The sequence below is a fragment of the Chiloscyllium plagiosum genome, unplaced genomic scaffold (genome assembly GCF_037043375.1).
Source record: "Chiloscyllium plagiosum isolate Xiang-an unplaced genomic scaffold, Cpla_swu_hap1 HiC_scaffold_2, whole genome shotgun sequence".
Lineage (NCBI taxonomy): Eukaryota > Metazoa > Chordata > Chondrichthyes > Orectolobiformes > Hemiscylliidae > Chiloscyllium > Chiloscyllium plagiosum.
This window is the reverse complement of record NW_028270140.1, coordinates 35,312,535-35,338,942: the sequence shown is the minus strand read 5'-3', so window position 1 is coordinate 35,338,942 and position 26,408 is coordinate 35,312,535. Positions and strand designations below refer to the sequence as shown.

The window sequence follows — 26,408 nt, the reverse complement described above, 5'->3', positions numbered from 1 at the left end:
CAAAGGTCCCTAGGTACAGGTTTTTCATTTAGAGTTCTTAGAAAAATGAGAAGTAAAAAAAAAAATGTCCAGCATTACAGATTTTAGGAATGCATTATAATGTGGAGAATAAAAACAGTTCAGAACAACGGATTGGGACCGAGGCTCCAGTCTGCACCAGACCTTGACTTCAGACCACGCTGGGCTTCACAAGACCACGGGATTGCTGTGGTATCATGTTGGAGCTGGAAGTCCGTGCCGAGGCCAAGAGGCTGCCTTGTACTGCCTGAAGACCACTGTGCTAGGCCACTTGGAGATTGCCAGGCCGAGTGGACTTCACACTGAGCGAAGAGGCTGCTATGCTGGGCCTCTGAGGCTGGGAGGTCAGAGGCCGGGGAGAGAGAAGTGGGACACAAAAAAAACAGCAATGCACAGAACGGACGAGCTCCAGCTGAAGCGTCCTACTCTGCTGCCATCTTGGAAGTAATTATTATCAAAGTTGTGACTTTCTTAGAATACTAGTCCACATGCAAGGACATCAGGCCACTAAACATAGACTGGTAGGGTTTAAGCTCATTTTTAAACCTATCTTTCTTGGATAGGCTGAAAAGGATAAAATAAAAACCTATCTGCATGAAATGTCTGCCTGCTGAGTGGGGGTTGGGTAGTCAGTCATCTTCATCTTTTCCTTTTTAGTCATTTTGTTTGAAGTTGCCCTGACTGTCCATGTGGCTTTCCAGAATTTCTCTCCAGATAGCCATTGAATTCACATCTGCAGCCATCTTGGCTGTATCAGACCTCAGTTAAAAACACATGTTGGGGAATTAAAGTTCAGTGTGTCTGTAGGTAACCTGGGGCTATGATCCATGTCATAACATAAATTTTATTGAGACAGGCAGATGAATTGTTTTCTCTTTATAGACTGTAAATAATTAATATCAAAGCTCACCTGTTAGCATCTCTGACTGTTGTTTTAAGCATTTGCACAAATACCTAGGGTGTCCTCAGGGTTCTTATGTCATACCATGATATGTGAGGAGAGTGGATTATCTCCTCTCTTTCCAACCTCAGCTGGCTGCAACAAAAGTTTCATATTCTTTTTAGTGTGCTGTTATTCCACACACTGATTACAATGTGGTGAACTAGCTCACTGGAAACAATAAGGAGTCAACTACAGCTTGCCCATTGCCTCCCCTGTTCCTCTTTATCATCTGCAAGGCACAGATCAGGATGGAATACTGTCCACTTGACTGAATGTATGTGGTTCCAACAACACTTGAAGTTCAACAAGGTTCAGGACCAAAGCACCCTTTTAACTGGCAGCCCACCCATTACATCCACCTCCCCCTCTGCACAGACGCAGCAATGTGTACCACCTACAAGATGCTTTGCAGTAACTCTGCAAGGACCCTTGTTTGTCATCTACCACCGAGAAGAACAGTGGAGCAGTAATATTGGAGCACTACCACATGTAGTGACCTCCTCCAGACCACATTCACAAGTCCTGACTTGGAACTAGATCACCATTTCTTTCATTGTCATTGGGTCAAAATTCTGGGACTCCTTCCTAACCTGCACTGTAGGTGTCCTTTACAGCCCCCAGAACTGCAGCAGTTTGAGCACACCATCACCTGCTCAAGGGCAATTAGGGATGTGCAACATTGCCTAGCTGACAATGCTCCTATCCAATGTACAAGTAAAAGAAACCAATAAATATTCTCTCCCATTCTCTTCACACTCTCGCACTTCCTATATGTTTTTCTCTTTTCTCTCTTGCGCTCTCATGCACTTTTCACTCTCATGCACTTTTCACTCTCACATATCTTTGCACGCAACTTTTTTTTAAAAAATGGATAGTGTCCACTACAAAAAGAAAGATAAAACAATGTACATTTCAGAACCTGGTATGTTTTAACATGAGACCATGGTTAGTTAGAGATTGTTCTGGGACACGGCAGCTATGAACATTGCATACATTTTTGAGTGCTTGGTGTTTTAATATTTCTCCGGCTTGCTTTGACTATCTGAATGAGAGAATCTTCTCCAATTCTTGTCACAGATGTCCTGAATTCTGCCACGATTGAAATCCAGCTCATTTGCTTATTCCAATGTATGGGTTTATTGTCTCCAAAATGTGAACTTCTCATTAAAGTCTAAATCCACCCAGAAGTGCAGATTTCTTCGCTCCTGACAGATTTCAGTATCTTTTGATCACACTGTTGCTTTTAGTTCAGAGTGGTTCTTGTCTATTGTTCCCTAAAATTTGGCTTAACTTGTGGGCAGGTGATTATTGAACATTTTTAAGTCTTTTGCCTTTCCTTTATGAAATCTTTCCATTCTTGAGAGTCCTAGGTATTAAAACCAAACGATGAAATTGGAAATTTCAATAGTCACATTCCCTCACTATCATGTTAAAAAGCACACAATACCAGGTTATAGCCAAGAGGTTTATTTGGAATCACTAGCTTTCGGAGCACTGCTCCTTCATCAGGTGGTTCATCAACCACCTGATGAAGGACCAGCTTGTGCTTCCAAATAAACCTGTTGGACAATAACCTGGTGTTCTGTGATTTTTTTTTTTTAACCTTGTACACCCCAGTCGAACACTGGCACCTCCAAACGACAATAGATACTTCAAGGTGGAAGGAAGCATTGAAAGACTACTTAGCAATTCCAAAAGGATTTGGAGATTCATAAATAGTGGCAATGAGTGAAAGCAGGAAGGTTACGCTGAATTTTTATTCAGCTTTGATTAGGCCACAGTTGGAGTATTGGATTCAGCTCTGGTCACCCACACCTTAAGAAAGATGTGCTGTACCTCCATGTCCAGCATGGATGAAGAGTTCAGTGTTTTAGTCACCAGGTTAGGTTGGAAAAGCTGGGGTAGCTCTCCGTGGAGTAAAGGAGATTTTGGGGACATACAAGATTAGTCTTAATCTTGACAGGTTTAGATAAGGTAGGGAAAGTAAAATTGTTCCCATCACCTTATGGGTACAAGGACTAGGGGATTTGACTTGAAGCTTTTACAGACGTGGTTCAGGGACAATGTAAGGAAAAGCCTTTGTACACAGCAAATAGTAATGAGTTGGAACTCATTTCCTTCAAAGGCAGGAGAGATGGTCAATGGACAGCTGAGGGCAAGAGACCTATGGGGCTATAGAGTTGGAGTAGGGGAATGGAACTGACTGGGTTGCTGAACAAAGAACTGGTATGCACTTAATGGGTAGAATAGCCACATTCTCTGTTCAGACTCTATGTATTAAAATGAAAAATTTTTGTTTCCAAACTTTTAGCATGAAGAAAATAATCCAGCGATGTACCAACTTTGGGTTAATTAAACTGATGTTGTTGCTGAGGTATTGCTGGGATGAATGTACCTACTGTCACATCTAATAATTTGCTTCAAAATTTCTCCAAGTGAAAGAAAGGTTTAACTATGAGGCCTTTTCAACCTTGAGATCTCAATCTCACAATTACATGCTGTGCTTCAAACATTTTTTCCTAGTTCCAAACTATGCTTTGTGGCTCAAACGGCTGTGATCTACTGAGAAGTGGCAGTAGATTATTTTTGGGTTTTTAATTAGATGAAGCCCTCAATTATCTTTACGTCAGTACTTCCTTGAACTGATATAATGTAGTTCCATGTCAAAGGGGTTTGACACATTCTGGAGGAGTGAACCCATTGAACATTCTGTGCTGTTTTAAAGTAATCTCCAAGAGTAGTTGTCTTTGTCTTGCCATGAAGATAATTCTTTGAAATTCCAGCAGCCATCATAGTATGAAAAGGACACGGTAATTTTAAACCATTGACTTGTCAATATTTTAAAAGCCATGTAGTCATTATGGTACAGGAGGAGGCCATTGGCTCGTTGAGTCCATAGGACAATCCTGTCAGTCCCATTTCCAAGCTCTATCATTAGTCCTGCAGGGTCCTTTCCCTTGAGAGCCCATCTCATTCTCTTTTGAACTCCATGATCATTTCTGCATTCAGCACCTTCCTAGGAAAATGTTCCGGATCATTTTTCCGAATTGTCTTTTTTTAAAAAAGCTTCTACCATGCACTAGTTGCCCCTTCTCCCAACCCCAGCCCCATAATTCTTACTGAAAAGCTTACTTGTTTTTGTCCTCTTGACCTTGTTACATCAGCAATTAAGAATAGCTTTTCTTTGCCTCCATCATCTAAACCTATATCCAACCCCAGCTTCCTCAACCTAGTTTTATGACTAACCAAATCGAGCTTAAAGAACCGCTGTCATTTTCTGCTTAGGTACTTGACAGCTCCCTACCACCCTGTTCCTTTCTTCCTTTCCCCATGGTCTAGTCCAACTATTTTTCCGCATTGCCTGCCATATATTTGCCTTTCAAATATGTATTCAACTTCCTTTTGAAAGATGCTCTTGACACTGAGTTACAGGTGATATTCTAGATGGGTAACAGGCAACTTTTAATGAACATCTTGAGAGGATGGAGGTGTGGAGGGAAGTTGAGTGAGAAAATTTCAGAGTTAGGGCCTTTTCTAGTTAAGGATGAGACCGCCGTTAACCACTTACCAAGTTTCAATTTATTTTCATAGTGAAACATACACCAGTGTTTCTTTACACTTTAAAAAAAAAACCCTGCTAAATTGAAGCCAGTTGAAATAAATTAAAAGTACCAGCCCCTTAAAGAGGCATCCTAACAAATATCAAAATTTTAAGGCAGATGAATTTAATATGTCAGAGATAATGTGGTGCTCGTTGGTGCTATAAAGCCTGAAGCCTGCTAGTGGGCATTCCATATTCCATCTCCAAGGAAACCCAGGCACAGCTGTAACTGGAAGAAAAGTAGTCACTTGGATAGAGTGACCTCCTCCACAACCTTTTCCTGGACCAGCTTGTCCAGGCACACGCGTAGACATTTGATGTTTGTTTGTGTGTGTGTAACAATGTTCTCCATCTGCGTTTAGTTAAGCATATTCACATACAATTAATACCCGTGGTGGAGTGGTGCAAGTTGAGATGGGATGCACAAGACACTAGAATTGGTGGAGCTTGTGAACTCTGTTAGTTGGAAGGAAGAGATTTGAGGGGGAAGAGAGAGACAAGTACCAAGGTTTTACTTCTAGCAGTGTATTGTGGTCACTGCTTTGGTTTGTGTAGCAGTATTAGTATTCTTGTAATAGCAAACCATGTAGCAAACAATGTCAAGTGACCTGACCACTGCATTAGACATAATAATTTATTTTAATAATTACAAGGTGATGCGTATGGAAATAATGCACTATAGGTGTAAATAAATTGTGCTTGACATCCACCCTGCCATTTATAAAATCAACGTGGTCAGGTCCAACACTGAAATGATGCTGTGTGACTCCGTGGCAGGGAGTATATAGAACATAGAACATAGAAGAATACAGCGCAGTACAGGCCCTTCAGCCCTCGATGTTGCGCCGATCCAAGCCCACCTAACCTACACTAGCCCACTATCCTCCATATGCCTATCCAATGCCCACTTAAATGCCCATAATGAGGGAGAGTCCACCACTGCTACTGGCAGGGCATTCCATGAACTCACGACTCGCTGAGTAAAGAACCTACCCCTAACATCTGTCCTGTACCTACCCCCCCTTAATTTAAAGCTATGCCCCCAATGCAAAGAAGAGTGTTGCTCTTCTTTGCATTGGAGGCAGTTCAGGTCTGCGCACCAGAGTAACATTTCCAATTTTGGATTGCTGTGAAGTAACTTCAGCTTCATGTCAACAGTAAATTTGCCAGCCGACTAATGCTCTGTGAATGCGATGAATCAAGTAAAACATCTGGCTGTGATAGACTCCTGAAACATTGCTGTATTGAATGGTATGTTGTTCTGATTTTGTAGAAATAGAAAAAAAGAAATTTAGGAATTACATGGAAATACATATACAAGGAAATATATATAAAGCATTGATTTTATAGATAAATATCCAGATTCAGGAAAATGATCTTCTACAGTGAAGCTGCAACTTTTAATGCTGCAATGCTGAATCTTTTATATGCGCTTTCCTCACCATTTAGTTTATAAAGCTTATGTACAGTGACTTACCTATAACGTTTTGAAAGAACTGCAAAATCAGCTTTTATTTAATATCCTGTGGCAAATGCTGCTCTGATCCGACTTCAGTGTTGTGGGGGCATTCTAAAGTGGTGGACTTTGTTTAAATTCAAATAAATTTTAAAGATAACAAGTTTTTCCCGTAATGTCACAGTTCACAATAGGGCTACTTTGAAATGTTCAAAACTCAACTTGCAAATTCAGGAGGTGAAGATCTCAAAATGGAAACTCTACACCTTGCTCATCAGTTTCGTGCTGCTCCTGTTGGCTTTCATGACTGGCATCTTGCCTTTAACTTCCCTGTTACCTCCAATAGCTTGTATTTTATTTGCGGTTTAAACACACTATGGCAAGTTAAGTCTTCTAACTGTATAATTACCTTTTAAGAATTTAACAGGTAATATTATTATAATTCCATCTCAATATATGTTAATTATTTCAATGAGGGAGCTAAATGTAATAGCTCACAGGTTTGCAGATGACTCGAAGCTGGGTGGGAGGGTGAACTGTGAGGAGAACATGGAAAAATGTCAGTGTGCTTTGCACAAATTGAGTGAGCGGGCAAATAAGGTAAAATGTGCATAAATATGACATTATCCACTTTGGTAGGACCCCCACCCCCCAATCCCTGCTGGAAGACAGATTGTTATCTGAACAGAGGGAGGTGCAATGAGACCTGGGGAGTCCTTGGACACCAGTTACTGAAAGTTAGCATGTAGGTGCAGCAGGCGGTGAAGAAGGCAAATGGTACATAGGCTATTACAGTGAAAGCATTTGAGTACAGGAGCAGGGGCGTCTTGTTGCAATTCTACAGGGCCTTGGTGATACCGCACCTGGAGTATTATGGGCAGTTTTGGTTTCCTCATGTTTCTGCGAGTGTGTTCTGGCTATGGAGGGCGTATACTTGAAGGTTTACCAGACTGATTCCTGGAATGACAGGAATAAACGGATGAGTGGAGATTGGCTCGATTACGATTATGGTCGCTGGAGTTCAGAAGAATCAGAGTGGTCTCGGAGAACCTTTATAAAATTCTAATGGAGATAGACAGTTGACTCCATTACTCTGTGTGTGGTCCCAATGCACAGCTTTGCCCAGCTCCCAATGTCAAAGATTTTGACCTTGTGGTTTAGGGGATAAAGTCAAAACTGATGGCATATCCCCCAAAATCCTCTACATTGGTGAAGTGTACTCCTTTAATTCCCCTGGCTAGACGGTGAGCAGCTTAGCTGAGACCTGTTGACTTTTAGTTAGTCTTGGTCCCTCGATGCAGACTTGTGTGATAACGCTGAAAGGAAAATAAATTAAATATGGCAAAGATTCTTTTCAAAATTACATTTGAAATCTCAGCTTGATGACCAAGACTGCAGTGTTCAATGCGATTCAAATCATAGGCTCTGTCTTGCATTTAACTGATTTTTCTTGTCATTTTTGCTTTAGGCTGCCAGCATGGATCAATACTGCTACTACAATGAAACCATTGCCTTTTTTTACAACAACAGTAAAAAACCCCTAGCTCAAGAATGGAATGCAATCAGCAAGCTTGTCATGGGCCTGGGCATCACTGTGTGCATCTTTATAATGCTTGCTAACCTGCTGGTTATGATAGCCATTTACGTGAACCGCCGCTTCCATTTTCCCATATATTATTTGATGGCGAATCTAGCAGCTGCGGACTTCTTTGCTGGCCTGGCCTATTTTTACCTCATGTTCAACACGGGACCTAATACCCGCAGGTTGACTGTTAGCACGTGGCTTCTCCGCCAGGGCCTGATAGACACCAGCCTCACTGCGTCGGTGGCTAACTTGCTGGCCATTGCCATTGAGAGGCACATCACGGTGTTTCGAATGCAGCTACACACCAGGATGAGTAACCGGCGCGTGGTGGTGGTGATTGTTGTGATATGGACCATGGCCATCATCATGGGGGCTATCCCTAGCGTGGGTTGGAATTGCATCTGCGACATCAACAGGTGCTCCACCATGGCACCGCTCTACAGCAGCTCCTACTTGGTGTTTTGGGCTATTTTCAATCTGGTCACCTTCGTTGTCATGGTGATCCTGTATGCCCACATCTTTGTCTATGTGCGACAGAGGACTATGAGAATGTCTCGTCACAGTTCAGGACCCCGCAGAAATCGTGATACCATGATGAGCCTGTTGAAGACAGTTGCTATAGTGCTTGGTAAGTGGCTTGTTTTTCCTATTTAAGTACTTCTGAACATTTATATTATGCCGTTTCCTCTTCATCCTTTGTGTCTTCAAGTTTTAAGGTCTTTTTGCAAACATGAAAATTGAAGCTTGTTCTGGGGATCCACTTCTGCTTAAAAAAAGAAGAATTTCCTTCTGAATGTTGTTGAGATGCTTGTTATGGGGCTGTGTAATATTGTGCAAATGGACATTGGCTCATCCTTCAGCAACCCACAGTTAAAGTGATTTCCAGTTCTAATTGATTGTCAATGTGTGCAGAACTTTTGTCTGCTGTCTTTCAACTTGCTCAGCATGAATGTTTCATTGCAATCTTGAGGAATGTGCCTTTCGTCTTTGACATTTTATTTTGCAGTCAGCTATCTTTTTTATTGTGTGTAAAGGCACTAAACCAGTGTCATGGAGACATGTTGCTTGGATGGTACCAGAGCTGAGAGGGTGTTATTAAAGAGGATGCCTGGCTGGGGTCCTTTTTTTTTTTCTCCATTTGAAGCTAGGGCAGAGAGATGACTTGATAGAGACATTTAAAATTGAAAAGGTTTGATTGGGTAGATGTGGAGAACATGTGGAAATTCAGCAAAACCTCTTTACCTGAAGGCTAGTGAGAAAGTAGAACTCACTGCCAGGAGTAATTGAGGCAAATTGTGACAAGATGTAGAGTGGGAAGATACTTGTGGTGTCTCAAGACCAGTTGGGCTGAATTACCTACTTCTGCACTGTGAATGCTATGTAATTTGGTGACCAGCAGAAAATGGTTTCTTTGTGGATTTTGAGTCTATCTTGCTGTCAGTATTTGAAATTTAATGTAAACAACCAAGAACAATTTCAGATATTCAGTCATTGTCTGGTTGTGGTCCAAAACTGATTAAAAGAATTGCTGTTTCCTTTAAGTTATCAGTTTGACAGATGCCTGGTACTGTGAGGCAGTGTCATGGATCAACATTTCTGAGCCTGCACAACAACAGCGTCTGTCAGCATTTTCAAACACAACTCTTTGTTAATATGCTGAAAGAAACGTCTTTCATTTCGAAGAATTGTTAGTTGGTTCAGGATGGTGACACACTGGGATATCTGCTGTTGTACTCCATTCTGCTGTAACTCAGTTAACATTTGGGCAGATGGTAATTTTCAGACTGTTAACACTGGAAAAGATAAAGTTTATTTCGCAACATTCTTTGCAGCAGTTCTGTTTGTCTTACTTGAGCTTTCAGTGATGTGTGTTTTGCGACCAGGATATTTATTTTACCTGCTGTGGCAATGTTCATGTTAGTCCTTGTAAAATCAGAAAGTAGGATGTGGATAGTGTGGTATTGAAAGATTCAACAGACATTTATTACAGCGCTCTCTTGCAACATTCATAAGATACCAATGTATGAGCTAAAATTATGCCACTCGGTGACTGAGAGTATGCTTTCATCAACCTGTCATGGTTCAAGTGACCCAAGGTAAGATGGAGTCTGAGATCCTCATACCCTCAGGTTGCATACTGTGATACTGATGGAGAGGCTATACCATATTGGTAATGTTGCTGGATTCGTGATCCATTAACTAGTGGACTAGTTAATGTTCTGGGGGCACTGGGTTCAAATTTGTGATGCAGATGGAATTTAAATTCAGCTAATTAATCTGTAATTGTAAACTAGCCTCAGTTTTGTGGTCCCCATTAATAACTATCATTGATTGTTGTAAAAGCCTATCTGGTTCACTAAAGTCCTTTAGGGAAGGAAATCCACCATCCTTACCTAAGTCTTGCCTACATGTGACTCCAGACCCACAACAGTGCGATTGGTTCTTAACTGCCTTCTGAAATGGCCTGAGAAGCCCCACAATTCAAGGACGAATAACAATGCTGGGCTTACTCATGCTGCCTTTATCCCTTGAAAGCATAAAGAAATATGTCTTTTAAAAGTATATTGACTTTGAGATCCAACACAACATCCAGTTTTACTTATGGCAGATACTGATTTAGTGAATGGCTTGGAGATGCTAACACACAGTTACGTATTTCTTATCATACCTTGTAATTTCCAGAGCAGCAATGGCATACATTTCTGAGGAAATTCAAATGTTGATTAACTTCTGGTGATATTTTCTGCACCCTTTGAATTTTGTTTATTTTAAAGGCATCAGAAGCTGTTGCATTGAAAAGGGAAAAGCTTCCAGGATTGTAGTTTCCAAAACAACTTGTGTTTGACATATGTGACCAATGTTCTTAATAACCATAAGTGTTTAATTTCCATGGCGAATGGGAAGGTAGGGTTTCCTTGGGGTCCTGATAGCTTGTGCTGATTTAATTGTTTTATACATTTTTAAAAAATAATCTGCCATATGTGCATAATTTCTCAGGAAATTTCTGTGTAAATCTTTGGCAGCAGGATCAGTGCAAAATGTGTGGTGAGGAAGTGGCAGGTCCATTGATTTCTTGGCCACTTGTGATGCATATTGCCAGCAATTGATTCATATCATCTTGCCCTTAATCCGTGTAATAATGCCTTTCCTGATGTGATTGTGGTACACGTTTCTTAGAGTCTCCTGAGCTGGCAGTACTGAACTGTACAACTGTTTCCAATTCCTTCAGTACTTGGGGCCCATTGTGGTGCTTAGCAAGTGTAGTTTTTGCACTCACAGCTCTGAGGTTAGTTTCTGTTTTTAATGTTAGTTAATGAAATTCCAATGCTGAGGGTGTCAGCAATAGAAGTAAAGGGTGAGTTGTAATGATTCCTCAGGTGGTCTTTGTTTTCAGATTTCAGCTTTGCAGTTCTATTACTGCAATACCTGTACCAAAATAAATCTATTGTTTTAAAAAAAAAAGTCATATGCATCCCTTCTTCTGATTTGATAGTACGTATTCCCATTGGATGCCAAATCATCTTTTTAAGATGTATTTCTCTGCCTGATTTTGTGGATATAGGAACAGCTAGATACTTGTCTATTTCCCCCATTGCCTTTTAAGAAGGCAGTGTTGAGCTGCCTTCATAATGGGTCTCTTCAAAATGCAGTTACAAGTGAATTGCTCAAGATTAATCCATTGCTGTGCATCTGAAATTAATATTTAGACCAGGCTGGATAAAAGTGACTGATCTCCTCTAAAAGATGTTACCTAACCTGATGGGACACCCCAGAGTAGTTTCATGCTCACTGTTTATGATGCCAGCTTTTGATTCCTTAACTAGTTTAAAGTCTTCTCCCCGCTGTCTTGGTGGGATTTTAACTTGTCTCCTGATTTGGATGGTATGGTGGCTCAGTGGTTAGCACTACTGTCTTTCAGCGCTAGGGGCCCAGATTTGATTCCAACCTCTTGCGACTGTCTGGAGTTTGCACGTTCTCCCCACATTTATGTGAATTTCCTCCCACAGCCCAAGGATGTGCAGATTGGGTAGTTTAGCATGCAAATTGCTCATAGTCTGGATTAGTGGTGCTGGAAGAGCACAGCAGTTCAGGCAGCATCCAAGGAGCAGTGAAATCGACGTTTCGTGCAAAAGCCCTTTTACCAAATTGCTCATAGTGTCTAGGGATGTGCAGGCTAGGTACTGATGGGAAATGGCAGGGTTACGGGGCAGGATGGGGGGTGTGGGTCTGAGTGGGATGCTCTTTAGAGGGTCACTGAGAATTCTATACTGAATCAATAACATGAACGTGCTTTTTGTACATGTCTTGGCAGGGGATAGACCATAGGTTGTCACAACTGAACAGATTGTGTTCTTGTCCAAGGTTGATTTAACACATTTCAAGCTGGCCATTCACTAATGACCTGGGAGAAAAAGCACTGATGGAACACCTACGTTAGGATTCCTCCACCAACTGTGTTCAGAGGAGCTACTGTTTGGCTGAAAGTGATCTACAAAGGCACCTTTTCCATTACAAACTATCAAACAAAAGTTGACATCGAGTGAGGTTGGCCAATATTAGAGTGGGTGACCAAAAACCTACTCAAAATCAGGAAAAGGCAAGGCTTAGGAAGCAAAAGCGACTGTGTGACCACGGTAATTTATCCCTCTTCATCCTTCTGTACATGGCTGCACTCTTTTGACACTGTTGACCACATACCACATGTCCAGCATCTCTCCTCCATTGTTCAGCTGGCCCAGGTTGTATTTATCAGGTGCCATTCTTGTCCATCTGCTCAGAAATTACCTGTGGGGTCTTCTCTTCCTAGTCCCATGCCATCAGCTTTAACGACTTTGCTATCTTTGGCTCCAATGCATCTCACATTAACATGCTGCAACCTTAGTTCCTACATGTACGTTGAAGGTATCTAGCTCTCAGCACCACTTCTCTTGACCTCTCACTGCCCATCTCCTGATCGCCTCCACCATGACGTAATTACTTCTGGATTGACTATACCAGTGTTCTCCTGTCTAGTCTCCTATTTTCACCCTAATGTAAACTGGAGCTCACCCAATATTTTGCTTCCCATTTCCTAACACTCCTCAAATCTCAAATCAGCCGCATGCTCGTAGCTCAAGATTTTTGGAATGCTTCAGTTGGAAAACTCTCATCTTTTCCAATCCCTCCATCACCCTGCCACCTCTTTTCTGTAACCTCCTCCAGCCTCTCATTTCTTCTCAAATTCTGGCCTCTTAGGCATCCTCTATTTTAACTCACTCTTGTTGACTTAACCTAACATAAGGAATTCCCTACTTCGATCTCTTTGCCTCTGTCCTCCTCCTTTTAATGTCCCAAAACATACTATTGCGACTGAGCTTTTGGTCACCTGGCCTCACATTGTCATGTGACTTGTTACATTTAATTTGCTTTGAAGTGGCTTGGGGCATTCTAGGATGCGAAAGAATGGCTAGATGCTATGGTATTGTTGGGCACTCCTGGATTTGTAATAAGTGGCTCTGGTCTAACCATTTCCTCAAAGTGGTTCAATCGTCCTGACTTTCAGCTTTTTGAATTAATTTTTCAGGAGTGGAACAAGTTTGAATTGAAATTAGGTTTGCGTGTGCATTCTAGGTCTGCCACTTTGCCCCTGCATTGATCTGCAATCGATATTTTATTTCTGGATAGGAAATGGCAGGCATTTCTGGGTGAAATGGGTGGCAGGAAGGTGGAAAGTGCTTGTTTTGATTTGTTTACATCTCAGTTTCCTCAGGACTTGGTGAGAAATCTGAAATCTGAAAAGAAGAAAAATGTATTAATTTCTCGCTACTTCACTTGTTTTCTAGTAGGATAAAGATAAAAATAGGGAAGGTCTTGCATCTACGAAGAGAGATTTGATTATGAGGGTGTGTCACCTCAGGTTTTCACTTTAGACAGTCTGATCACCCTCGAACCTATATAAAGGTGTGTTAGTTCTTGTGCGATGTATAAGCTAAGTAAAAACTGGGAATTTTGAATTCTCCTGGTCCACGTGAATCGGCCAGTCACTGGATTAACTGAGAAGCCGACACTTAAAGGAAAACTTGGACATCAGCTCAACTCGCCCTCAACTGTGCTGCACCCATCTGCTGAGAAACCTGGCCAAATGGTTTATCCTGTATTTTAGCCAGTAGTATGTATAGTGGTGCTGGAGGAGTATAGACAGATTTAAAAAAAAATCTTTTTGTGATTTGTAACCTAAAAACAATATCACAATTTTAGTATCACCATTTGAATCTGCCAAGTATACAATGCATTCATATCCTGTGGGGCATTGGCAATATGTTTCAGGCAATCTGAATGAGCTCTTTTTCTTTGTTTGTAACATAACTTTGTAGTTTGTTTATTTTTAACTTGCTAATTATCACTTAGCAGCAGCTGTTTGCTTAAAAAAATTGCCCAAGTCATTCTGCATTTTGTTTTCTCCTGACAAAACCCCTCATTCTCCTTGCTCAGTTTACTAAACTGAGCATCTCTCATCTTATTCATTACTAAGTATTTTTGAAATGGCTATTTATGGACATCACTAATAATACAATGGTGAAGATTGAACAAAATACGCTTGCTTCAAATCAGGGTAGAACCCACAAGTTACCATGAACCTAAACCGGAAAATGAGACATCCTTCCTGTTCTCTGATGATTGATTAGACCCTCTTTCAGGACAGAATGTTGATTATTTCTGATGGAAGGTTGTTTAAGAACCACAAGTTACAGTGTCGTAGAATGACACAGTGCAGAACATAAGAACATGAGAACTAGGAGCAGGAGTAGGCCATCTGGCCAGAAAGAGCTCATTGTGCCAGACTCAGCTGTTCAAAAGGGCAATCCAATTTTTTTTTCCATTCTTCTGCTATTTTCTCCACAGCTCTGCAACATTTCCTCCTAAAATTTTTCTTTTGACTTTTATTATGGGATTTGCTTCCACACCACCCCTTCAGGCAGTTCATTCTGCATCACCAGACTTTGCTATGTAAAAGTGCTTTTCAAAACATCAATGTATGTCCACTGGTTAGTGATCTTTTTGCCATTGGAAGCAGGTTCTCCCTTTTATTATTTAATGAAAACTTTTTTTCCCCCCCCCTTTTTCAGTGCTGCTAACTTCCATTCTTTTCTCCTCTTCAATAGCCCTTAAATGCACCTTTGCTATTTATCTCACCATCTCCGTGGGCTAGCGAGATTCAGTCTTTCCTGGGCAGTGCAGTGGCTCAGTAGATAGCACTACTGCTTCACAGTGCCAGGGACCTTAGTTTGATTCCACCCTTGGGCGGCTGTCTGTCTGTATCTGCGTGGATTTCCTCTGCGTACTCCGGTTTTCTCCCACAGTCCAAAGATGTGCAGGTGGATTGGCCACGGGAAATGCAGGGTTACCAGGATTGGGTGGGATGCTCATCAGATGGTCGATGTGGACTCGACGGGCTAAATGGTTTCCTTCCACACTGTAGGGATTCTATGATTTTTCTCCTTTTGGGTAAATAGATTCCTTTTCAAATTCCTTATTAGATTTATGCATAAAATCTTGTGTTTATGGCCTTTACTCTTGGATTCCTTAGAAGTAAAAACTGCTGAGAAAACTTTTTCTTAAAAAGATACCTTTCAACTACTTTTCCTAATTGCTACTGATGGGACAGCTGGAGATGGTAAGTTTCCATTGTACTTGAGCATACTGCAGGTTCTGTGAAGGCAAGTAGGTGAAGGGAAGAGAAAGTCAAGCTTCTGTTTTCCAAGTTGTCTTTCCTGTTTTCTAGTGAACGTTCTTGGCGGAAACACAGGTGGAGGAAGGGGTGATGCAAAATGGTTTGGAGGTGGCCATCAATGGGTACAGATTGCAAAGAGCTTTGGCAAGAAAGCGATTGGGGAAAGACTTGAGGTGGTGTTAAATTGTTTGGCTGGTCCTTAAAGCATGTTGGCGTCGATTGCTAATAATTCATAGAATGTGGACATTGGCATGGGCCCAAGATACTGAGCTGCCATGTCACAGTTAGCACAGTGTTACCTTTTCTTCCTAGCCTGGATTTTGAACAGTGTGGAACTGTTGTGAAACATTAAATGAGACTTTTTGACTTTGCTTTTTTTCATAGGGCTTTGCCAGGTATTACTAGTTCTGTTCACAGTTAAACCGCTTGTTCATTGATTTGGTTTACAGGCCAAAAAAACAAGGTCACAAATTCATGAATCAGTGGGGTCGTATGAACAGAGCTGAGCATGAATGATCTTAAACATGTTGAATGCCATACTGAAAAATTACCAAGCTGGACTGATTACCTGAGAATTGTGTCATATTTTGAATGTTACAGCATAGATTTTGTTTATTTAAATATGGAATGATGTATTTTAAATTTGATAGCAGCTTTCATTCTGCCAGCTTTGTTAGCCAAGAGGCTATTTGAAATCGAATACATAATTTTAAGAACTGTATAAAAATGGTCCTCTTTATCATTTCATTTGGGAACCTTGGTTCAGGTAAAAGAAAGCAGGAAGGATTGTCTTTACATCACTGATTGTGGACAGGACCTGGACGTGTTTCGTCCAGTTTAACTAAGCTAGTTTCTACTCACCTTTGCCCCATATTCATGATTTAACCCTGAGATCTCCTCCCAACCCCTTTCACAGTCGGTCATCTATCTTACTCCAAAATAATCAACCAACTTCCCTTTGCCAAAGATGCCACCCACGCTACCATCCGGGGGATGTGGGTGGGCAATGGGAGAAAAGAGCAAGTTAGCATTGACCGATATTTAGTGAGACCAGTGTTGTCCGTACTCTGGCTGCAAGAGCAGGTCCAAGTGCAAACTAGTGACCTCTGTCAACTGGGAGAACAAGGGCAGTCCAGCACCACACTCTTGGACTCTGATCTCCAGCATCTGCAGTCCTCCCTTTCTCCTGCATGAAAAAAACCCACCAACTGCAAGTTCTCCAAGCCACACCCCATCATGATGTGGGCCAAATTTGCTATTCCTTCATATTGCTGGGTAAAATTGTTGGAACTTGCTCTAGCACTATGTTAGTGTTGCCCTGCAGGTGAACTGAAAGGGTTCAGGAAGGTGGCTCATCACCAGCTTCCAGAGAGCTGTTAGGGATGCGCAGCAGATGTTGATGGAGGAAAGAAAAACAAGGAAGTGCTGCCATTATAGCTTACTCTGGCTCTGTGTACCTCGCTCCTATGTCTGACAGATCGTGATGCTTATCCATCAGGCTGTCTGTCTGGTGGGGAACTTGATGGAAAAATTTTGCATGTCATTTTGGCTGTTTGTTTTTTGAAAAAAGATACCTTTTCATGCTGCTACTTGTTTCATCTGTTAATTCATTCTTGGAATATTTCTGAAACTTTCTGAGTAATATAGTTCAGTGCCATAGTCTTCGTTCAAACCAAGAGAAGGCTTGGTGCTAGATGCTCCCAAGCCCATCATCAATTGCCTTCCTCAAAATGGAGAAGGATAATTTCTTGGACTTTGCAGTTTATTTAAGGAATTCTGAGACTTGTAGTTTAATTGAAGACTTTTATTTGTCTTGAACATGCTTTTTGTCATATTATATATTTTATTTATGCCTCTGCCTTACCTTCACATTTCAATGGATTAGGATACTTTTTAGATGCAAGTTATTTAGCTGTTCTGACAGGCAACTGAAAGGCGTATCATCCTTTATATTTAATAATTGTCACTCAGTGCATTCTAGCTTCCACCCTCTCAAAATCTGACTTGCTCCCACTAACCCCTTATGTTTCTACTCCTCTATTTGAGACAAAGCATTTATTTCTTGTGACCTGGCCTTTAGAAATCTCCACCCTCATCTTGTCTCTTTGCTCTCTCCTTCCGTTCAAACCTTCCCAATCACTTATAGCAAAACCTTTTGAGAGGGTGAAGCATGGGGACATGGATGTGTGGATTTATGCAATGTTTGGGTGACAGTCAGGATTCGATAGTCCACCTGCCTGCGCTTACCCCATTTCCCTCCAAACCTTTCCTATTCATGTACTTATCTAAATGTCTTTTAAACGTTGTAACTGTGCCCACATTCACTGCTTTCTCTGGCAGCTCATTCCACATAAAGTCCACACTCTGTTTTTTTAAAATAAAGTTGCCCCTCCTGTCTTTTATTTTTAAATCTATCTTCTCTCACTTTAAAAATATGCCCCCATGTCTTCAAAGCCCCCATCCTAGGGAAAAGACCCATGTCATTCATCTATGCCTATCAAGATTTTATAAATCTCTATAAAGTCACCCCTCAACCTCCTACACTCCATGGAAAAAAGTCCTTTCCCATTTAATATATGCATTAAATTTTAAGATTCAGTGGAAAGCTCCCTTCTCTCTGTTTCCTTTTGTGCTTGGCACTTTTCTCCTGTTGTAACTCTGAGACTGTTTTATCTCCGACTGATCCACAAATGTATGTCTCAGCTCTAATCTAACTGATTTTGCAATTCTAAAATGGAATTTGAGATTAGGTTGCAGCCAGAAGGTTGTCCATGTCTATCTGTTTACAACATTGATGGCTACTATATTCTTGGCATTGAGTATTTTATTCGGTCTTCCTGTCTTCACTTGTCCTGTGTAAGCAAACTGAGATATATTGTATTTAAAAATGAAGGTCTGTATTGTATCTTCAGTTAACAAGCGTCCCTCCGTTTCTTAGTAATCTGAACTGTGAATTTTGATCTGAGGCTAGATTAAATCTTTTCACAATGTTCTGATCCTCCAAAAAACCAAGAACATTTAATAAGGTGAATATCCCAGTCAACAATGGAGAAAATAAAGGACAAGATTTCACAACCTGAGACTACTAATAGACAAGTTATACATAGACTAAACAATACTTAATGGCCAACTAATACACCAAATTTAAAGAAGAGTTAGTTTGCCTTATCTAACTAATGTAATCAAGATACAATTTACTTGTTTAATATTGCACTGCTGGTAGGTTTGTAGCATTATAGGAACAACCCTCTGTAACCAACAGCTTTCCAGCAGCCTTCTGTTTCCCCACTGCAATTGATTAAAGCTGCCAATCCCCTTTTGAAATTGTCCACTCAGCCTGTGTTTACCAAGGTCCTGTTTTCACCAGCAAACCCCACCGTAGTGACTCTTTGCTCTTTAAATCTGCAAAAGGCCAGTCAGTTATGCTCCATCCTTTCAAACATGAAACCAAACTACACAAGCATGCCACTTGGTTCATTTGATACTCAACAGTCCTCTCTGCTTCTCCACATTGGTAGCTGCTTTCTCTCTCCACACTGCAGTGTCCTGCTGTCTTTCGAAAAGCAGTTCTCCTTTTTTAAGTTCCTGTTTAAAGGTGTAAAAATTGTCACTTGATATTTCAGTTGGTTTCTGCCTGAGTTACTCTCCATGGCAATCAGATCAGATAGGTCTGCCTCCAAGTGAGTTGTTTATTATGACCACATCATCCACTTTTATGGAATGCTGTTTGACTTTGTGTTAAAAGAGAGTTTTAAAACACAGCCATCTTTAAAATCCTGACTCATTAAAATAAATACTCTATCTAAACATAGCACCACACATTTGTTAGAAGGGTATTCAAAACATTTCACTTTCATTTTATGGACAGTTGGCAAAATCTTTATTGGAGATTTGCAGAAGATTGGGCCAAGTCTGTACAAATATAATTGCGATTATATATTTTTGATCATTAATCCAAGTACCTTGTAATGTTAGAACAATATAATGCTTCAGAAATGTGAATTGCAAACATTGCCAATGACGGTAACGGAAACTTGGCCATGTCCAAATTTTTCATGACATTGTGTAGCTTTACAAAACTATTTACAGTTCTTGGCATGAACATTAATTCTTTGCATGTCTTTTAAAGAGGGAGTTATAAGATGGAATTAGATTGGAAAGGTTTTTGTTCCATTAAATGTTCTTCCTTCAGCTTTCCTACTGTATACTCCCTACATGCACCACCCGCCCCCAGTCTTTTCCAAAGAACCTGATTTAAGGTTAATGAGTACAGATAGGATCTTACCCAAGGAGCTATTACTGATGTGCGAGCTTGTACTCGAGTACTGGTGAAATGATCAGTCTCCTGATGTACGTTAGTGATACCACATTCTGTCTCCCTCCACTAAACAGGGAGTGCTGAAAAATAAAATTCCTTCCCCACATATCCCATAAAAGTCTGATTACTGTAGCAGGATGAGTTACCTCATAATATCTTTTTGAGGAGGCAGAATTTTATTTTTGTGATGTGGCGGAGACTGTAGCTTGTATTATGAAGGTGGTCACCTCAAGGCTTGATGGATTTTGCTCCAAATTGGCAAAATAATGGAGTGTTGAGGGAAAGAAGGCTATTCAACCATTAGGCTGGAGCGAGTTAATTAAAGCAGTTCTGCAATTAATTGCCACCTTTCCACAATCCCACAATTCCTTGCTCTTTGCTCTTACATTGCAAATGTTGCCTTTCAGCCATTTATCTAATTTCCCTTCGGAAAGCTACCCTTTGAGTCTTTGAAGGCAGCACATTCCAGCAGAGCTCAAATAGTTTCAAATAGTTCCTATTGCTCTCCAATTTTACTTATTGGCCTGTTCTGGTCACAAATCAACTATATTTAATGAATAAAAAAGGCATTTGTCTTTTACAGTTACAGATGACCTTGTTCAGCTGGAAACATGAAATAGTTTGTCCTGATCAGCCCTTTTCTTGAATATCAGCAAGACCTGACAACACTTTCGTTAGGCCAAGTCTCTGTTATCCAGCTAGCAAGATGTGGTGAAGATTAAAATGCATATTCTGTCCTTGTTTGTGCAGTGGTGCCATCTTTTATCTGTGAAGTCTGCGCAACAAAATTCCTGAAGCTGAGAGGAAGTTGAATAATTGTAGTTTCATATTGTTGAGCGATCATGGGTTGCGAGGAGGAGAGGGCATGTGCTGTCTTGTGCTCACATTTTAGCATTGATTTACAGCCGGTGTTGCAGAGTTGATCTCTAATTGAACGGACACATGGAGTAATTGTGCTGCATGAAACATCACGGAGCTGCCGAGTGTGTCTGGGCCAATCCTTGATATGCATTGGGATCAATTATTAACAACGGAACAGTTGTTTTACAGATGAGCAAATTGGCTTGAGTGGACCATTCAGCCCCTCAAGCCTGCTCAGCTATTCAATAAGGTCTTAGCTGATTGGATTGTGGTGTCAATTCCACATTTCTGCCTTATCTTCCTGTGGTGGGGGGTGGGGTGGAGGGGTCAGATTAATTTTATGGAGCATTCAAATGCAGTTAAATTGACATTTGGAGTGGCAATCTCTGCACCCCACCTCAATCTTTGATTTCCTCTTGATGGGTTGAAATGTGGAGATAAATGTGGTACTTTGGACCTCATACAAACCAGTGACAGGTTTGCATTTGCATGTTGTAAGTACACATTAGCATGGCAATCTTTTCTTTTAGCTTGAAGGTAGGACACTTTTTAAAGTCACTGGCATGTGTGAATCACATTGACCTGGTTCAATCTTGTTTAAAGGGCAAATAGGTCTTTTGGGGCGGGGATGTGTGGTGGTGTTGGTGGGGAGGGGAAGGGAAACAACAGAATAGCAGCTTATATGGAGGCTTTGGACTGAGAAAGGTGTGTCAATGACATAGGAGGAGGTTACTTGTATCTAAATCCATGGTCTATTTGCCTTAGGGAGTGTTTGATGTAAAGGAAATTTTACGCTGTATCTAACCCCATGCTGTATGCTGGGGGTGTGGAGGAGTCCAGTTGGTGTGGTGTCCTAGGTGCAGTGGGAGTGAGTGGTGGATACAATCAGTGTTTTGGGGGACATATGCTTTTCAAATGCTGGTCTGTTGGTGCCGGCTGACAAAGTCCTTACTCAATGTACTGGAGGACAGTGTCTGTAACAGTGCATAACAGGGAGTGCCAGTTCAGTTATGTCCCACAGCATATTGAGTAGAATGCTGGACACTAACATAAACATACAGAGAGTGAAAGCAACAACACAATAAAATAACTATCTCTAATTCTCCTGTAAATATCAGAGTGCCGCACCTAAGGCATACCATTACATTTAACTTTCTTACTAAGCCAGTCTCAACAAATAACAATGATGAGCACATCAATAAAATGAAACCAAGGTAATGTGTATTATTTACAAGTGCAATTTATTATTAAAAAAACCTTGTGGCACCCCTGTGCTTTCAAGTCTACTATTAATGCCATGAAGCTGATTGGGAACTTTTGGCCTTGATGCAGAGCCTTCCAGTTTGTGCGGGTGGGGTCGGGCTGGAGGGGGTCTCTAACAGCCCACTGTAGATATGCAGCATTGTCAGCTAAAGGTTTGTTTTATTGGAAAGCATCCCACTGCCACCGAATCGCACTTCTCCCATGCATACCTTGGATTGACATTGTGCAGAAATAGGAGAAGGCATGAGAGCAGAAATGATGCGTATCACAGCATTGATAAACCTCTTCTCAATAGATACGTGAATAGGAAAGGCCTACAGGGATATATATATAAGCCAAGTGCAGGCAGGTGGGACTAGTTTAGTTTAAAATTGTGTTCAGCATGGACTGGTTGGACTGTTTGTTTCTGTGCTGTATGACTTGGCTCCACTTCAGGTCGACTCTTGTATTGATCTTCTACATTTTTTTCACCTTTTTGTATTGAAGACTTTTGCAAGCATGTACCAATTCCCATTGTTTTTGATTAGTCTTGCTATTTAGGTGCACTTAAAGCATCATTTCCCCTCATTATTTGGGGCGGTGGATGTATTTAACGCACCTGTGGGATCTGCCTTTCATGTTTTAATAGTATGGCAACACTGTGCCTGAAACAGTTTGAAAGTTAAATAACTAAATAGATTTTTTTTAAAACAAAAAGTGAACAGGCAAATGAATGAGTATAATTTGAAAATAATGTGTCTCTATGCAAGATCTGGGATGTAGAGGAACAACAGCATATTATAATCCCAGCTGATGTGAGGTAAGACTGGACAAGTTGGTTTCAGAATGAAATCTGGCTTGATATACACTTCTGCAGTTTGTTTAGCATGATTGTCCGTCACTGAACATATTTGCATAAGGTTGTCAAAGTTCTTTTAACACGAGAACACTGGAACGTTACATAAAATAAATGATCAATTAGAAAGATCTAAATATAAATAGCAAAAAGAAAAGTCAACCCTTTTTCCATTAACATCCTCCAAGGCCACTGAATCTTCAGAAAAATATCACCCTTATCTTAATTCTTTGATTTCTAACTTAACTGCAATCTTAAATGGAAGCATTTGACTGAAGTTCTAATTTAAATGCAAATATTTCATTTTGGTAATTTTCTATACATTCACAAGATGTGTTTTCCTGTCTTCCTTGAGATACACAGATATTGGCTAGTTCACTGTCTTCTCCTAATTGAGCTTTTAAGAAAAGCCTTGTTTACTTAAAGTGCTAAAACAGTTGTAAGACTCCTTTGCAGCTCTGCAATGAATCACTGTCCTGTCAGTCGCCCATGCAGCGAGCTTTTTCGTAGATTTAGATAGTTGAAGAACAGACAGTGAAGTCCCATTCTTCAAATGGTTTATTGGGATCCTCCACAATCAATTGAACAAGTAAATCCTACTTTGGTGTAATCACATTCATCTGAATGATGGCATCTCAGATACTCCAGGAATCCCTTGGAGCAATGAGCTGTCACACTCTGCACTAAACAATATACCATATTATCCATCACTTAGATATTTGTCTACCATTATCTAACAGTAATTTCAAAGGCATTTCATCCATTATTTGCCTGATTTATGTTTTTGCCAAGTGTCTTGGAAGGTGCTATACAAATGCAAGTTATGTTTCAATTAAAATTCTTCCCGGTTAACTAAGCAGAGGAGAAGAAACGTAATAGAAAAAAAAATTCAGATGGAAGTATTTTTAAATTCCACCAGCTGGCATTGTGGGATTTGAATCCAAGTTTCTCCAAGCTTTAGCCAAGATTTACAACTCCAATGATATTCCCATTATATTATTGTGTCTTCAGGGGAATGAACCAAAATTGTAGTTAGAGTGTACAGGAGGATGAGAGTAGTGAAGTCAGAACTAAGATTTCAAGATCGCAAGAAGTCAACGGCAGGCAAGAAGTTGGTTTGAAGTGTGTCTACTTCAATGCCAGGAGGATCTGGAATAAAGTGGGTGAACTTGCAGCATGAGTTGGTACCTGGGATTTTGATGTTGTGGCCACTTCAGAGACATGGGTAGAACAGGGACAGGAAAGGTGATTGCAGCTTCTGGGATTTAGATGTTTCAGTAAGAACAAAGAAAATGGTAAAAAAGGGAGTGGTGTGGCACTGTTAGTCAAGGGCAGTATTACGGTTGCAGAAAAGCTGTTTGAGGACTCCTTTATTGAGGTAGTATGGGCTGAAATTAGAAACAGGAAAGGAGAGGTTACCCTGTTGGGAATTTTCTATAGGCCTCCAAATAGTTCCAGAGATGTAAAGGATAGGATAGCAAAGATGATCCTTGATAGGAGCGAGAGTGACAGATTAGTTGTTATGGAGGGGCTTTAACTTTCCAAATATTGACTTGGAAAACTATAGTTCAAGTTCTGGTCAGTTTTTGTCCAAGTGTGCAGGAGGATTTCCTGATACAGTTTGTAGACAGGCCAACAAGGGGTGAGGCCACATGAGATCTGACACTGGGTAATGAACCTTACCAGGTGTTAAGTTTGGAGGTAGGTGAGCACTTTTGGGATAGCGACCATGATTTAGTTATGTTTACTTTAGTGATTGAAAGGGATTGGTATATATTGCAGGGCAAGATTTATAGCTGGGGGAAAGGAAATTATGATGCGATTAGGCAAGATTTAGAACACATAGGACGGGGAAGGAGACCAAAGGGGATGGGCACAATTGAAATGTGGAGCCTGATCAAGAGCCAGCTACTGTGGGTCCTTGATAAGTATATATCGGTCAGGCGGGGAAGAAGTTGTTAAGCGCGGGAGCCGTGGTTTACTAAGGAAGTTGAATCTCTCTTCAAGAGGAAGAAGGCGGCTTATGTTAGGATGAGATGTGATGACTCTGGGTGCTTGAGAGTTACAAGTTAACTAGGAAAGACTTAAAGAGAAAGCTAAGAGCCAGGAGGAAACATGAGAAGTCATTGGCGGATAGGATCAAGGAAAACGCTAAGGCTTTCTATAGCTATATCAGGAATAAAAGAATGACTAGAGTAAGATTAAGGACAATCAAGGATAATAGTGGGAAGTTGTGCATGGAGTCTGAAGAGATAGGGGAAGTGCTAAATGAATACGTTTCATCAGTATTCGTACTAGAAAAAGACAATGTGGTCAAGGAGAATACTGAGATACAGGCAACTAGGCAATATGGGAATGAGGTGCATAAGAAGGGGGTGTTAGCAATTCTGGAAAGTGTAAAAATAAGTCAATCCCCTAGGCCGGATTGGATTCATCCTAAGCTTCTCTGGGAAACCAGGGAGGAGACTGCCAAGCCTTTGGTTTTGATCTTTGTTGCCATTGTCTACAGGAATAGTGCCAGAAGACTGGAGGATAGCAAATGTTGTTCCCTTGTTCAAAAAGTGGAGTACAGACAACCCTGGAAATTATAATCCAGTGAGCCTTCCTTCGGTGGTGTGTAAGATGTTAGAAAGGGTTATAGGAGAGAGGATTTATAATAATCTAGAAAGGAATAAGTTGATTAGGGATAGTCAACACGGTTTTATGAAGGGTAGGTTGTGTTTCACAAACCTTGAGTTCTTTGAGAAGGTGACCAAGCAGGTGGATGAGGGTAAAGTGGTTGATGTGGTATATATGGATTTCAATAAGGTGTTTGATAAAGTTCCCCACAGTAGGCTATTGCAGAAAATATGGAGAGATGGGATTGAGGGTGATTTTAGTGGTTTGGATCAGAAATTGGCTAGCTGAAAGTGGCAGAGGGTGGTGGCTGTTGGGAAATGTTCATCCTGGAGTTCAGTTACTAGTGGGGTACCACAAGAATCTGTCTTGGGTCTGTCATTTATATAAATGACCTGGATGAGGGCATAGGATGGGTTAGTAAATTTGAGGATTACACTAAGGTCGGTGGAGTTGTGGATAGTGACGAAGGATGTTGTAGGTTATAGAGAGACATAGATAAGCTGCAGAGCTGGGCTGAGAGGTGGCAAATGGAGATTAATGCGGAAATGTGTGAGGTGATTCACTTTGGAAGGAATAACAGGAATACAGAGCACTGGGCTAATGCTAAGATTCTTGGTAGTGTAGATGAGCAGAGAGACCTCTGTGCCCAGGTACATAGATCCTTGAAACCTGCCACCCGGATTGATAAGGTTGTTAAGAAGGCATATGGTGTGTTAGCTTTTATTGGTAGAGGGATTGAGTTTCAGAACCACGAGATCATGATGAAGCTGTACAAAACTGTGCGGCCACCTTTGGAGTATTCTGTACAGTTCTGGTCACCGCATTTATAAGAAGGATGTGGAAGCTTTGGAGAGGGTTTAGAGGAGATTTACTAGGATGTTACCTGATATGGAGGGAAGAACTTACGAGGAAAGGCTGAGGGACTTGAGGCTGTTTTTGTTCAAGAGAAGAAGGTTGCGAGGCGACTTGAGATATATAAGATAATCAGAGGGTTAGATAGGGTGGACAGTGAGAGCCTTTTTCCTCAGATGGCGATAGCTAGCATGAGGGGACATAGCTTTAAATTGAGGGGTGATGGATATAGGACAGATGTCAGAGGCAGTTTCTTTACTCAGAGCAGTAGGGGCGTAGAATGCACTGCCTGCAACAGTAGTAGACTCACCAACTTTTAGGGCATTTAAATGGTCATTGGATAGAC

At 40.9% G+C, this 26,408-nt stretch overlaps 1 protein-coding gene across 2 annotated transcripts in view; it reads left to right on the top strand.

Annotated features, from left to right (window-relative positions):
- lpar1 (lysophosphatidic acid receptor 1) overlaps window positions 1-26,408 on the top strand; it is a 103,378-nt gene that overhangs the window by 34,335 nt on the left and 42,635 nt on the right. For both annotated transcript variants that reach the window (XM_043716156.2, XM_043716147.2), the window contains exon 3: window positions 7,487-8,231. In XM_043716156.2, coding sequence (XP_043572091.1) covers window positions 7,496-8,231 — 736 coding nt within the window. In that variant the 5' untranslated portion in view covers window positions 7,487-7,495. The remainder of the gene's footprint in view (window positions 1-7,486; window positions 8,232-26,408) is intronic.